Raw genomic sequence first — 14,887 nt, forward strand, 5'->3', positions numbered from 1 at the left:
TGCAAGATTCTTCAAAATACTAGATCTACAATCTCACAACGCGTCGCAACACTTTGTGAGCTTGTAGATATAATAGGGCTTAAGTGTTTAAACTGTTCCTCATTTTGCTGGGAATCCCCTCAAGGACCCCTGCGGGTCCCCAGACCCCACTTTCAGAACCAGTGCTGTAAAACATGCAACGGTTTAAGCAAAGGGGCCATGGCTATTAAATTATATTTTTCAGGAACTTGCATTCCAACGGAAGAAGTGATTTTACACTACTTATTAATATATTAGATGATTCTTAACTGGACAGGACTTAAAAGGGGAGACGGAACAATAGCCATTTGTTGCATTACTGAATTCACACCATTTTGTTTCATATTTGCAAATGCGCACGCACACACACACACATACCTGGCGGGGGTGCAGCCTCCTCCTCTGCGACAGCGGCTTCAATCACTTCCTCAAACAATGGCTCAGGTTCTAGGAAAGGTGAGGACCAGACAGACGAGACAGGAAGTGAAGGAATTGATATCATAGTAGTAGCAATATACTTACTTATGCCGTTACCTCTGGAATGTGATCAAACAAAAGATATTGTGTTTTCGTACTAGCAGAGGTGTGCATTTGGGGGTGGGTGAGGTGTGTCTGTGTTCATTTAACCCATTAAAACCTGAGGCCGATTTTACAAATGCTTTCTAAAATCAGTAGTGCTCACACTTTCAAGATATAAAAAAATAATAATAATCACACCCTGTGTGAAGGAAGCGGTGCCTTTGATGAGGTTATTCAATTGGTGTGTGTGTTTGTGCGTGTGCAGTGCTGGCGGGCCCCCTGGGTACCACACGTGGTCCCTGGTGTGACTATTGTGATGGCAGACCCCTGGCAATTTTGGTGCGGATCGGAGCTGCGGTGCGCCTCGCAGGTCTGCATGTTATGTGTGTGTGTGCGCGAGCACGCACGTGTGCAGTCCTGGCTTGCACGTGTGCAGTGCTGGCTTGTGTGTGTGCATGTCTTTAAGTGGCGCATGTGTTGCAACGGTGTGCCTCGCAGGTCTGCATTTTACGTGTGTGTGTGTGTGTGTGCGTGTGCACGTGTACAGTCCTGGCTTGCACATGTGCAGTGCTGGCTTGTGTGTGTGCATGTCTTTTAAGTGGCGCATGTGTTGCAACGGTGTGCCTCGCAGGTCTGCATTTTACGTGTGCGTGCGTGCGTGTGTATGTATGCACGTGCATGTGTACAGTCCTGGCTTGCACGTGTGCAGTGCTGGCTTGTGTGTGCATGTCTTTAAGTGGCGCATGTGTTGCAACGGAGAGCTTCGCAGGTCTGCATGTTACGCGCGCGAGTGCCTGTGTGTTTGTGTGCGCCCGCGCACGTGTGCAGTGCTGGCTTGTACATGTGTGCATGTCTTTAAGTGGCACATGTGTTGCAACGGTGCGCCTCGCAAGTCTGCATGTTACGTGTGTGTGCACACGTGTGCAGTGCTGGTGTGTGTGCGCGCGCATTTCTTGAAGTGCCGCATGTGTTGCATCTTTGCCGTCCGCAAACATACGGACGGACGGACACACAGACACGGTCAAATGTAGAGCGGCTGGCACCACTAAAAATGTTTAAAGTTTTAAAAAGTAAAAAAATAGCAGATGTACAAGCTCGCAGCACGGCACAAAGTGACGCGCTCTGAGCTTGTACATCTATTTTTTAATTGCCAACGCTAAAATCGAAAATTAAATGACAGATACTTTCCCGGTTTTAATGGGCTAAAGTTGTGAGGTTTTTCATCTGAAGGACTTCGGCGACTGATGGATAGTTACATTTCCACCAAGCTGACATTTAGGATGACAAGGACCCTTTCCACATCCATTTTAAGACACTAATAGACTGGACCCACTCCAGAGCTCATTTGGTAACTGATGTGTGCAAAATTTGCATTTGTAGGCTAGTGGTGTGCGGGAGGGCAGCTCTACAAGCTTGCATTAGCCCACCACTTCAATTAGAATCATGAGTAAGAATCAATCAATTAGAGGAATTTTGTCCTATAAATCAACAACTGTCCTTTGCTTTTCCATTAGTGGCGGGATTTATAACCGCTATATCATCATTGTAATCATTGCTTTATCGACATCACTAATAGATGCCAATTAAATCTTAAAATGTATGTGTTTTTTTACCCATTTTTATTAAAAGGTTCCTTGAATTGAAATAGGGAAGATGATACTACAACGTCCAATCATTTAAGCAGATGACCAATAGTGGCAGTAATAACAGTCTAACTGGTGTTTAGTCATAAATCATCAGTGGGTTACACAGCCAGAACAAAGGCCAAAAATACATTAAGCTAGCAGTTGTTTTACAACACCCACAAACCAAACTTTGCAAGTGCCATATGCTGCACTGTTGCACAATAACTGGTCACTGTTAGCCAACACAGAGAAATACCCGTGACATGTAGGCAGTACTTTACCTGTCAAAATGTACTCTGCATGTAATATTTAACTAAGGACCAAGATAGCTGCACTGTAGAATGGATAATGTACACCCCCACGAAGTGTCCATATGCATGCATATACTGTATAAGATCACTGTAAATAGCCTTTGTTTAAATGGATGTTTAAATGGACCTTTAAACCTTGTGTTTACTTTTAGAGGGTTTAATTTATTTATGAATACAGTCCACCGTGGTCCTAATTGCAAAAAGGTATAATCACAATAAACCTACACAGTAAATAATTAAAAAAATTAAAATTAAAATACAAATATATATATTTTGTATGATCAAATAAGTTACTTTTTTAGTCACAAACCTTCTGAACCTTTATCTTCAGATGTCATTATACATGACAGGTCAGGAAATGTGATACCAGCCAATATGAGGCGTAGCCGTTTGATCCTGAGCCAAAAGGTTCATCTGTTTAGGCCCCAGGTCTTTTACTGCCTAATCACTGTGAAGGGAGGGGGGGGGGGGACCCCATTTGTACATGTATACATAATTGCATATACAGTATATCTGTATGGGCCCATCTGTATGTATAGATCTGTATGGGCCTATACATGTGTGCATGAATAAATCTGTATGTATGGGACAATGTGTACATGTGTGCATGTACAGTTCTTTTTGTAACTTATGCATGTACAGGTTTTGTTTTAACTTATGCATGTGAATGTACAGGTTCATCTGTATGAATGAGTGTTGTACCTTCTTCTGCAGCTGCTTCAACTGGGAAGGCGGTCTCTTGCTTGGGAGGTACGACAACAGTGGCCTTCTCTTTGAGTCCTACATGGGACGATGCATAGGCTTGTTGGCATGACAACGAAACAGTGAGGAATCCACTATGCCGCCTTGGTTGGCACCAAGGAATTATGTGGCTCACACACGAAACACTGTACACATGCATTATGTAACACTGACACAACATCAACAGCTAATACTATAGTACAGTCTGAGACAGTGTGTGACTGTGTGTACATGTCAGAGTACAACATCAAAAGGTTTAATTGTCATAATATTAAAGACATTCATAACAATATATAATTCACAATAAAAAAAGAGCATTTCTATATTATCTAATCTATATATAAACAATGAGTTAAAAAGACATGGGTTTTCTTTTGCTGTTGACTCTGAGGTTGAACATCTGTTGTCATGGTTTGATTAGCTATGGTCTGACCGAATGAACAAATAGAACATTTAGAACGATTTGCCTGAACCTTTTTTTGACCCGGATCTGATGGCATGTCCATGTTTAAGCAATTACATGTTCCGATCTGGCTCACATAGGGTTAGAAACTGATTTTATGCTCCTGTGTGTAAATGCGACCTTTGTTCGACTTGGTTTGGAGCCCTAAGGTCTGCTGGACAGAGGTCAGTGAAGACCGTAAAGTGGAAAAGAGATCAAGTACAGACAGTAAAAGTGTAGGCATGTTGAAAAGGTGCCGTTTTTCTTCTCAATAATTTCCCCAAGATCAATCTCTTGAAAGTCAGCATGGTGTGAATGTAGTAGAACCGTATTTAATTAATCAAACATGGCTGTATGAATGCTCCTTTGCTCACACCAACACACATTCAAACACTTGATAGCAATCCAATTCCAATCCCTTTCAACTTCACAACTTGATGGACCCAGTCAATGTACAGTATCCAACTTACACACTAAAAAAACTGGAAAAACCAATCACTTTATTGACAATGAAGAATACGCATTTACAGTGCAGGCAAAATTTCAACCATGTCTGACAAAGTTTTAAAGGAACTAACTCGTCACATCATGCGGACATGAACGCTAAACTCTTTGGAAGGTGTTCTTCTGGCTCCTGGTTTATCATGAGCCCCCTCCCCCCTCTGTTCCCATCCTTTCTCCCCTCATCCTCCCCTCAGCTGCCTTCTTTCCCCAACTCATGTTGTGCTTATTAGAGAGAGGAAAATAGATGTTTAATCTGAAAAGCAAGGATTGGCTACAACACTATGGGCTTTATGCACATATTTATGTTTTCCCACCCCACATTAGCCATGGGTGGTTTCCTTGGCTGGGCTCCACACAGCAGTGTAAAGATTAACCATTACGGGTCTATTTTGACACCGATTCAAATTAACACTGAAGGATGATGCAGTGCACTGGGTCCTTTGACTTCCTGTGTGAGGAGTCGTTATATAAACTACAGATCTAACTTCCTGTAACTTCATTTCTTGCCTCCTTTGTCAGATTTCTCAGCTTTGCCCTTTTTTGTTTTTTCTTTGTCGGGCTCTTTCCCTTTACTCCGGTCCTCCTTATCGGCTTTCTTCCCCTCCCCCTCTCCTTTCTTCTCCTCCTTCTCCACGCCCTTCTTTGATTTCTTCCCTCCCTCCTCCTGCCCCTTCTCCTCCTCTTCCTTCTTCTCCTCCTCCTCCTGTTTCTCCTTCTCCGCCCTGGCTTTCAGCAGAGCTTTCTCCATCTCCTCCCTCACCATTTTCTCCTCCTCTTCCTGCAGCCGGGCGGCTACTCGCTCCTTTGCCCTGGCCGCTATCTCCTCCCTCCTCAGCCCCAACACCGTCTCCGCCTCCTCCCTGGCGAGGATCTTCCGGACCTCAGCCAGGGCCAGCTGGGCGAGTTTCTTGGCCTGCACACGCTCGTGGATGATGGCTAGCTGCTGCTTCAGAGCCTCTCTGAGCTTCAGGCCCGTATCCTTGGCCAGAGGGTTCTCTGAGATGGACGTAGGACAACACCGCTGGTTTTAGACTAGTTTACAGTAGTCTAACATCTAGTTATGGGAAGCAGGCCAGGCTACATTTTCAATTTTAGTCTGTTATTGTTCTTCTCTAGTCACCCACAGCAGGGAAGGGCAAAGCTTTAGTACTGGTATTTCAAGATACTGGGAGCACTGTTAAAGCCCTGCTGTTGAGGCAGGTTCAGTATCAATGGGAGGCAGGCCATGCTTAACTCTAGGCTCTGAAGAGCATTGGCGCAAGTAGAGCAGGCTACAAAAAACACCAGCACAGACTAGTTTCAGGCCCTGGATCAGTTCGTGTGTCATGCCATTCTTGACATTAGCTCAATTGCTGCCACACAGCAAAGTCCATTTGTACGATATTAACCACTTAAGCCTAATTTTATACTTGGGATATTTTCAGAAACTTTTGAAAATGCTCCCCCAAAATAGTCACGCCAGGGTTAAAGTGGTTAAAGTCACCAGCATCATGAAACCAAACCCCCATTCCAGCACTCTTCAGCATTGTAAACCCTAAGACTTATTAATATTCATCTCCTACATTCAAGACTTGCCAGACATTTTCTCAACATCATTCAACAAGTTGACTCACTCCTATTAGTTGCTCCATATTGTAAAAAGTTAAAAACAGCAGGCCACTAACAGATGTGTTTTAACTCCACTATGTTTAGTTTAGAATGGGAAGTATATATGGTTTACTAAACAAGTATTAACATTACACCAGGTAGCTGAAATGTCATGACTCAGTGTTATGTCACTACTGTAACAGCACACAGCTCCATGCATCGGACTGGTACCTTTCTTAGCTCCACTCGTGGCCTCATCTCCAGGTTTCTCATCTAATGTTACACAGAAACAGGACAATGGTGAACCTCACTGGAACTGGACTGGCTTGGATAAAATTGCCATGCAGCGAACTACCCAATTATAATTTGTACATTATACACACACACACACACACACACACACACACTATGATCCAAAAGTGTCATTACATGTATTTGACAAAGCCCCCCACCACCCCAGATAGGTAGTTGGGCAAGCTAGCTGACACAAAACCAAAATGTTGTCAATTTTAAATAAATTGGACGAATAAAAAGGTGGCTTGGAAGATTACTCTAGGCGAAGTCGTTTGAAAATTATGCAAATCTGGCTTTATATGTATCCCATTTAACAAAATACGGTTTGTTGTAGCTCAAGCTCTCTTCAGTATCAGAATGTGAACCCACCTGTAATGGTGTGACTACACCCCAACTGACAGAAGTGTCAAACATAATGACAAATTATACTTTTTTTCCTGGCTTGATTACATATCTCTCCGCTCTCTTATCTTTACTTGCATCAGCCATTTGGAGTCTTTCCAAGCTTTAGGCTGAATTCAAGGATCCATATTTTACCAATAAAAGCCATCCCACGCCTCGCCACTAGGTACAAATTAGTACACAATACTCTCCTAAGTGGCCGTGGTTGACTGTTCCCACGCCCCATCCCCTCATCTCTCCACACCACTTGGTGAGTTCAAGCAAATAGTATCTGTGAACGTTGCGTATTTCTGGTCTCCTAAACGTCACACAGATAAAGGAAATCAATCGAAGTTGGCTATCTTGGTTTCCCCTTGTCTTTGACTCATTCAAGGACACAAAATGGCAGAAAGTAAATCAATTCATAGCTCACATACTACAAACTAACCCACCTACAGAGACCTAGTACAGCTGCTGCTCTGATCCCCGTCAGATACACAGTACCTCTGGTTCCCACTCTTTGCTTCCCTCTCCTGAACCAGAGACTGATGGTTCAGGACAGACGACAAACTGTCTATGGAAGGATGTTTTCTCTGCAACATAACAGCTGGCTCCGTGACACAAGCATTTTCATTCCCGATTTCCCATTGGTTTCGACAGAGTTTTAGCATCACGAGGCCTTAAGTTGAGTACTCACGAACATAGCAATCATATGGACACCGACCTCATTAGGCATGCTAAAAAAGGCAGAGAAACCCTATTTGGTCTCTCACATTGCCAGCTTTGGTTTGGCATACAAGTAGTCTATGCACTTCTAAATACATTTCCAACATATACATTTTTATTGAGAACAAACAGTAGTAATCTGTATTTATCATTCATAAGGGCTCTATGTGAGCTCCTATCCGTCAATGAAAATCTTAAATGCTAACCCTTTACCATCTTCAACTTTTCCCTTTCTCACCAACACCCTGTGACTAAAGTGGCAGAAAAACTGCCATCCAGACAAAAATGTGTGAAAAACTTAAGCTGGAAATATTTGCATTTGTGGGCTTGTGACTGGTATATCACAAGTTTAAATCCCCAGCCCAGACTCACTAGACTATGTGAGTCTGGAGGAAGTTCTGGAGGGTATTTGCTCTGCCTTCCACCAGCAACTGCTGTGCTGTCAGTCATCCAGATACAGCATCTCTGCACAGCGAAATACTGAACGTTAATTTAACACTCAGGATTTGCCTGTGTGGTTGCAGGTTACCTCTGTCGCTTCTCTCACATTCTGCTCAACTATAGCAATCACACACACACACACACACACACACACACACACACACTTTAGGAAGTAAAATAAATCTGCATCTCCAGTCAAATGAAATGATAAGGAATGGGCATGCCATGCCAGACCATGAGCTCATCAATGCAAAGTCCAATCCATATTAGTGATGTTAATGTCACTCTCCTTGCTACTTATTTCAGAATCGGCATTCAAATGTGTGTCAATTAATTAAAAACGTTTTGCAACCATGCCCATCTCACTTGCAAATAAAGGCTCCAAGGAAGTAACACATCTGCTAAGAGTAGTGTGAGGTCACTACAGTTACAGAATGCAGAGTCTGACTGATTTTTGACTCTTGGTTTAAAGTGTAGGTGTGACAACCAACACGTGCATATTAATCGTCCATGAAATGGCTTTACAATGCCAATTACCACCTGGTGGCACAAGTGTGGCAGAAACCATTAGAGCTGATAAGTGACTGACCTTTGACAGTGGTAAGGAGACCATTCGCATACAAATCAGTAGATTACATTACATACACGCTTCAAACAAACCAGTCTGTTCAGGATGTAGTTTACATAATTGTGTTCCAACAGAAAATCCATTCAGAAATTGAAATTTGCATCAGGTCTACACACCAAACAAGAACATACGGCCACAGCAGTGCAAGAGCAGAGAAACGGGCGACTCTTAGAGGTGAAAAGTTTTTGTTTTGTTTTTGCCAGTACAGTAGTACACTGCTATGATAATTGCTCTGTCAAAACTTAGAACAAGAAACAGCTAAGCAAAGTTTGGCCATCATTTCAGTCCTGCTCTAGTCTATAGGCTACTGTATCTTCATAGCAACAGAAATGTATATTTCAGTATAAAATGTGATGTTGGCCTTCTTACCAAAGAAACATCTGATTGTCCTTTTGAAATCAGTCGAGAAATAATAGTGTTAACATTTCGATTTGTTGCACAACCAGATATTTAGTAGCCAACACAGAATGTGTCAGTCAGACAGACTGTATTTTGATTTTCCCTAGTTTATAATTCGTACGACAGTGTCGCACAGCAAAAATAGCCGATCTACAAGCTCAAGAGAGTGTTGCTTGCCATTTTTGAAAAAGTGTTATTGATTATAATTAGCTTATAATGGAGGTGCTCAAAATACGGTTGTCAGGTTGAAAGAGGTTAAAAGTTGAGCTAATGTAAAAGTGGAATTGTTTTTGCTCCACGAGAAACCTAGAGAAACCAGTGCATCAGGTTCAGTGTAGCATGCACAAGGAATTCCTTCTAATTTGAAAATTCCTAAGAGCCAATGCCTTCCCCTCTGATTTCTTTGGCCTTTGGGTCACAAAAAGTCCTAAAATCTAATGCCGTCCCCTCTGGCTTCTCTGGCCTTTGGGTCATGAAAAGTCCTAAAATCCAAATCCCTTGCCTGTGGCTTCTCAGGCCTTTGGGTCACAAACCTATACCAACTGGAATTGTTAGAACAACATTTTGGTGATCTACGCCCTAGATTCTACAGCACATGGCCTCTTGGAGGAGGCGACGCTTCCAATGTCACTCAAAGGCACTGCTAAGAATGGTTGCTGGGATCAACTCTGTGGCAGACACTACAGACACAAAATGGCTTCTTTAACCACCAGGCCATCTTGTTCCCAAGCACACTTCTACAGAACCACATTATGTTGAAAATGTAGTCTTAGAAAGGACTATAATTACAGAGACCTCAACTTAGCCAGTTATTGATAAAGGGCTGATAAGACTTATCTTTAAATGTTTAGGCTTTTATTCAGTTGAAGGGATTGATGATAATGGTGAAGAGGCTATGATGAAATGGGACACATACTTGACAAAGCAGGGATAAGGAATGGCAAAGAACTACTGACAGGATAGAAACGGAATGAAACTTAACACCTGTAAAACAAGGATCTGTGTGACACTAATGCGCGAATCTGTGTAAACAACCAAGTATTACTCATAAACAAAAAGCAGTGAAACCATCTATTGATGCCAATTCAACTATGACTTCAAGACAGTCATTCCTGGTAAAATCTTTACAAAAGTACAAACACATGCCAATACTTCACCTATACAGTGTTAAGATCAAGGTTATGTTTTCATGGCATGCATCAGTAAAAGTGGATAGAAACTCAAGAGGAAGTGGACAACCAAACAGTTGTCCAAGTGCAAATTGGTCTTCGCATAACATTGCTCATATTGCTGTTGGCTGCTGCAGACAATTCTGTGCAGAAACAGTCCATTATTAATAAAACTCTAGAAAAGAGAAACAGAGGTTCACATGAAGGTCTTTTGTTGTTGAAATGCTCCCGAGGGTGGGGGGGGGGGGGACCCGACCATCCTCATCTCAGTAAAGTTTAGCAACAAAGCCTTCGAAACCTTCAAGTTTTCCAGTTCCCCATGTCATATTGGCACATCTCTGCAACTGGGGAGAAGCGATTTTTGTCCATCTGTACTCCCGAGAAATTCATTTAGCCTTGGGCTTCTTAGCGGTGCAGTGTGTTTTTCTCAAGCACATGGTTGAACTCCAAATGGTGGAGAACCATGCGTATCAAAATTGCATCACTCCTCTAACAATTCCAGAGAAACCGGTATCCAAGCTTACAGGCTAGCTCATGTCTGTCAAAGCCTTGTCAAAGTCTTCTCAAGTGACCGTAATGTAGTATAGGCTAATTGGTAGCTTCCAACACTGTGGCATTTTTCAATAGCCATCTACGAGATATCAGGCTCAATCAGTCTTCGTTGTGAGATATTTATAAAATTACTGGGATCATATATAAAAAGGAGGAAAAAGCAGTGCACTGGGTAATTATTGACCATATTCACACGGCAGCCATTTTGCTCTTACTTCATACTCCAGGGGGTATGAAGTAAGAGCAAAATGGCTGCCGTGTGAATAGGTCTATCGGGCTGTGGTGTATGGTTGGAGCTAGCTGGCCTGAGGCTACTGGTTATGCAGTCCAACTATGACAATCTTCTGCCCCCGATCTTGATTCTCTCTCCTGACTACTTCCTCATCAACATCATCATAATCATCCTCATCCAGCTCCTCCATGGCTCCTGTGGAACTGTGCTCCTCCTCCGGCAGATCGAGGGGGTTTATCAGACCATACAGGAAAGTGAAGAAGCCGTTTAGCCAATCAGAGCCGCCCTCCTCCACTTCTGCTAACCAATCCAGAACCTCGGATTCTCCCTGACCACCAACTTCACTGGTCAGGCCTACGCAGACGAGAGGGAGGGATGGATGGGCGGACGTACGGGTGGATTGGGAAAAAGAAGAGGGAGGAATATGCGTGGCAAAGAGAGAGAGAGAGAGAAAATGGGAAGAAAAGTAGGAAGAAAGGGTGAAGGACAGAGAAAGGGGCAGCAAATAAATTGAAGGGAGGATCAACTGGAAGAGAAGAGAGGTGATGAAAGGATGAGGGGAAAAAAATGATGCAAGAGTAGAGAGGGAGAAAAAGAAACGAGAGGAAAAGATGGAGAAGTTTTAAGCGAAGGTTAGGCAGTAAGGGAACCAGTAAAGCTCTATACCAAACAGTTAGAATTAAGAGTTAGGCAGAGAGACGATGAGGGGGACGTAGATTAAGAGATTATTTTAAAGAGCCAGAGAAAGAGCACAAGACGAAGAGAGTTAAATGGTCTAAAAACAGCAGTTAGTTTGTAGCAGCCTCGACAGCAGCATGCAGAGGACCTTCAAGTTATGTAGAGCCTCCCGTTTTCTGCACAGTAGTTATTAGAGCTAGAGAGACACTCATCTACATCAGACAAGAGAGAAAACCTCTATGAAGGAGAATATAAGGAGGATTTAAAAAAATAAAGAAGCAAGCACACTACGGTATGAAGCAAAAAGGGGATCATGCAGCCTTGAGCTAAGGAGCAGCAGCAGCGGTGGTAGGTTCTTGCCAATTGGCACAACGTTGTAGCTCAATTGAGAGCGAGACGAAAAATAAATGATAGACGAGGTACCGAAAAAAAAACACCTCTTTTGTATGGCACAGAGAGAACACGGAGAGTGACAAGACTTTGAATTCTTTGCCATTGAGTTTTGGTAAGGGCTCCTCAAACTAATTCCAACTCCTCTACAGACACAGAGCAGATCAGAGCACTGCTGTATGTCAAACATTTTCTTCTCATAATGCAAAGTTCTGAAAACAAAAATAATAAACCAATGAAACAACTAGAGTCAATATAGCGACTTTAAAGATAGTGAGCCAATTTCAGCATTACTGAACTGATGAGAAAAGATTAATACCCATGCAAAGCACAGTCTGGGTCTTTATTGGTCTCCATGTTAAACCATGCTATCCACTCAACAACTGATGCTTCTCACAGTGGTTCTATTTAAAAGCCAGAGAACATTTTTATTTAGTACAAAATGGTAATTGCTTTATGGGCAAGCGGAACCTTTTTTTTAAAATTATTCTTCTAGGTCCATAGAACCTCTTTTGCTGCAGTCTTCACAACCTGTTTTGTGAAAATGTGTTGCGTGTCAGGAAGACAAGTGTAGACTAGTTTACACTGTGATTTGTGTTGGACTAGTGCATTTCAGACAGAAAACAGGATGGATTCTGTCCTCCGTGTAACCATGCAACATGCAGAAGATTTTGCATCACAAACCCGATTGTATTCAAGGCAACTGGGAAGTTTCTCGCCTCGAAGCCAGCAGGATAAATAAGGAGAGGATGCAGTGTCATCACAAGAGTCTGAATTTGAGTCACTGAACATAATATAACCCCCACCACACACACACACACACACACACACACATTACCCTCATGATATCACTGCCATCTCTACGGGCTGGAAAGTTCACAGTTGTCATGAACACTTTGAGCATCACACAGAGGAGAGGTGCCCCCCCAAAAAACTCTACGCCTTGAAAACGGCAACCAGGGATCAAAAAATAATTACAACAGAACATCTCACTTGGAAATCAGTGACTTGTGTGTTCAGAAGGCAGGTTGGGGGTGAAATCTACTTTCATATCAATCAAAATATATATATAAAAAAAAATATATATATATATAAAAAATTTTTTTTTTAAATAAACCCAATAATGTTGCAAGTTATATGGATATGTGAACTTTTTCTTTTTTAACAACCCAAACCTGAGAGTGTTTTTCTTTGTTCTTCAATCTGGGATCAAGGCTCATCATTTTCTTGTTACTATTGCAGTTTTTTGTCCTGGCCTATGGTCGTGCTCTTTTTTGGAGAACTCTCAAATTAGTTTGTCGTTCAGCAATAAGTTATATTGGAATCAAACCACCTCAAGTCAACAACAACAACACAAGAGTAAGTCATGCAAGAGAAAACCCAAATCAAACATTTTCTTTGACATACATAATGCACACACTGCATCAGGGGCCTGCAGAAACCACTCATTTCAGATTTTGTCATTTTATCTGCAAATTCAAAGTGCAGCTGAGGTTTCTCATCTATAAAATATGTTTTGTGGTCGAGCACAAAAAAGTTCAAACGTTTTTTTGTCAACTCCTTGACTGCAGGACACTGATGTCAGAACAAAACATTCGTTATAATTCCAGATGAATCAAACTTGCCTAGCAGTACTTTAGCATCCTCGACATCAAAATCACCATCGCCGTCAGTATCGTACGCCACGAGTTTACCTACAGCAGGGTAACCAGGAACATATAAAACATTTAACATTTTTTAACAGTAACCACTAATGCTTTAAGTCCATCATTTGACTGGATTAACTATGGGATGAGATGAGATGCACTGGGATACCCGTTGCGTTTGTTAAGGCGTCGTATTTTCCTTTGTCAGGCACTTTGTCACATCAAGTTTCAACGTGTCTGCTTAAGTTGCCCCAAAACTATATTCTTCAAATGGCTAGCATTCCTTTCCAATAACCTAATCTGCAAGTTAACTATTCTTTTCCAATAACCTAAGCTGCAACTACTTTGAAGGGCTAATGCTAAATTTGCATCGGGTAATATAGAAATAATAGAATGAGTAAAATCGAATATGACAGTACTGTTAGGCACCATGTTAATAATTATACTGAATAGACTTTTTTTTCAATTTCTGACAGCGTAGTGTTATTATGGGATACTGTGGGATATAGAAGGACTACATGTGAAATGACAAGATGTTTGTCGGGTACAATTAGATGTAAATCTTGAATATAACATTAACTTGGAACTCATTTTAGACGGTGGTATATAAAATGGTATAATCAAAATGTATTTGAACTGAGGCTCTAGAGATGGTCATGGTAATATGTCAGATTTGGAGTAACAGCCTAGAATGTAATTCTTGCTCTCTTACTCTCCTTACTCTCTCAGAATACATAATATACTTTTACAGTGCCGGTTTCCATGTATAATATTACTACGGAACTCATTGAGGAAAATCGGACTTGACAGCATTTGAAAAGAAACTGTTAAATGGAGACTATTAAAATCTAATTTGTAGCCGTGCTACAGTCAAAAACTGTTTGGCGACTGCGTTCAAGAGTAATTAGACCACAGAGGAGGACGGGGGTGGACATGACATGAGACATTATTAAGACAGGAGCCCTTTTTACCTTGCAAAGCTTCGGACAGGTTAATTTGTAAGTCCTTAGCCTTGTCTGCATGCAGCATTCAGAGAGAAAACAAAACAGACATATTGGAATTGGAAGCAAATAGGAAAAAACAAAAGATTGATAATTCAGAGGATCAACAGTAGATTACGAAAAACACAGAATGTCATTCCAAACAAATTGATAGAGGCGTTAATTTGTGACAATACATTAGGCATAACACTCACATGCAACAGAAGAACTACGCATTGAGGTAAAATGTTTAAGTAGTACATTGAGAACGAAGTGAGAGACCAAGTTGCCGTAAACAATGCAAACAAAATCCTAACTTAACAGAAAACAGTGACACAAAGCATCTAGCTCCAACATAATCCATTGTTAAAGAAGAACAACGTGTTTGTAGATATATGTGGATTTAAGAAGCGATGCAGGTTGCCATCTCATTTCTATGACACAGCAGTTTTGCATCTGCAGCCATTTCATGGTGGCCATTTTGATTCCATTTTCTTTCCAGTATTTGATTTGGTTCAAATGGAAACACAAATGGCACGACTAAAGCAGCTTATTACAGTAGTAATATAACCATCAAGACATTACAGCAGCACTACAGAGTGAAGCTGGCATCACATCACAGAA

At 41.7% G+C, this 14,887-nt stretch overlaps 1 protein-coding gene across 8 annotated transcripts in view; it reads right to left on the minus strand.

The window, feature by feature from the left end:
- asph (aspartate beta-hydroxylase) overlaps window positions 1–14,887 on the minus strand; it is a 36,330-nt gene that overhangs the window by 10,351 nt on the left and 11,092 nt on the right. For 6 of the 8 annotated variants that reach the window (XM_080440266.1, XM_080440268.1, XM_080440265.1 and 3 more), the window contains exons 3-6: window positions 14,255–14,299; window positions 13,263–13,331; window positions 3,176–3,253; window positions 397–465 (exon numbers count right to left, since the gene is read on the minus strand). In XM_080440266.1, coding sequence (XP_080296392.1) covers window positions 397–465; window positions 3,176–3,253; window positions 13,263–13,331; window positions 14,255–14,299 — 261 coding nt within the window. The remainder of the gene's footprint in view (window positions 1–396; window positions 466–3,175; window positions 3,254–13,262; window positions 13,332–14,254; window positions 14,300–14,887) is intronic. The other 2 variants (XM_080440267.1, XM_080440269.1) reach the window with 2 other exon arrangements.

The sequence above is a fragment of the Gymnoscopelus braueri genome (genome assembly GCF_963280865.1).
Source record: "Gymnoscopelus braueri genome assembly, chromosome: 10".
Lineage (NCBI taxonomy): Eukaryota > Metazoa > Chordata > Actinopteri > Myctophiformes > Myctophidae > Gymnoscopelus > Gymnoscopelus braueri.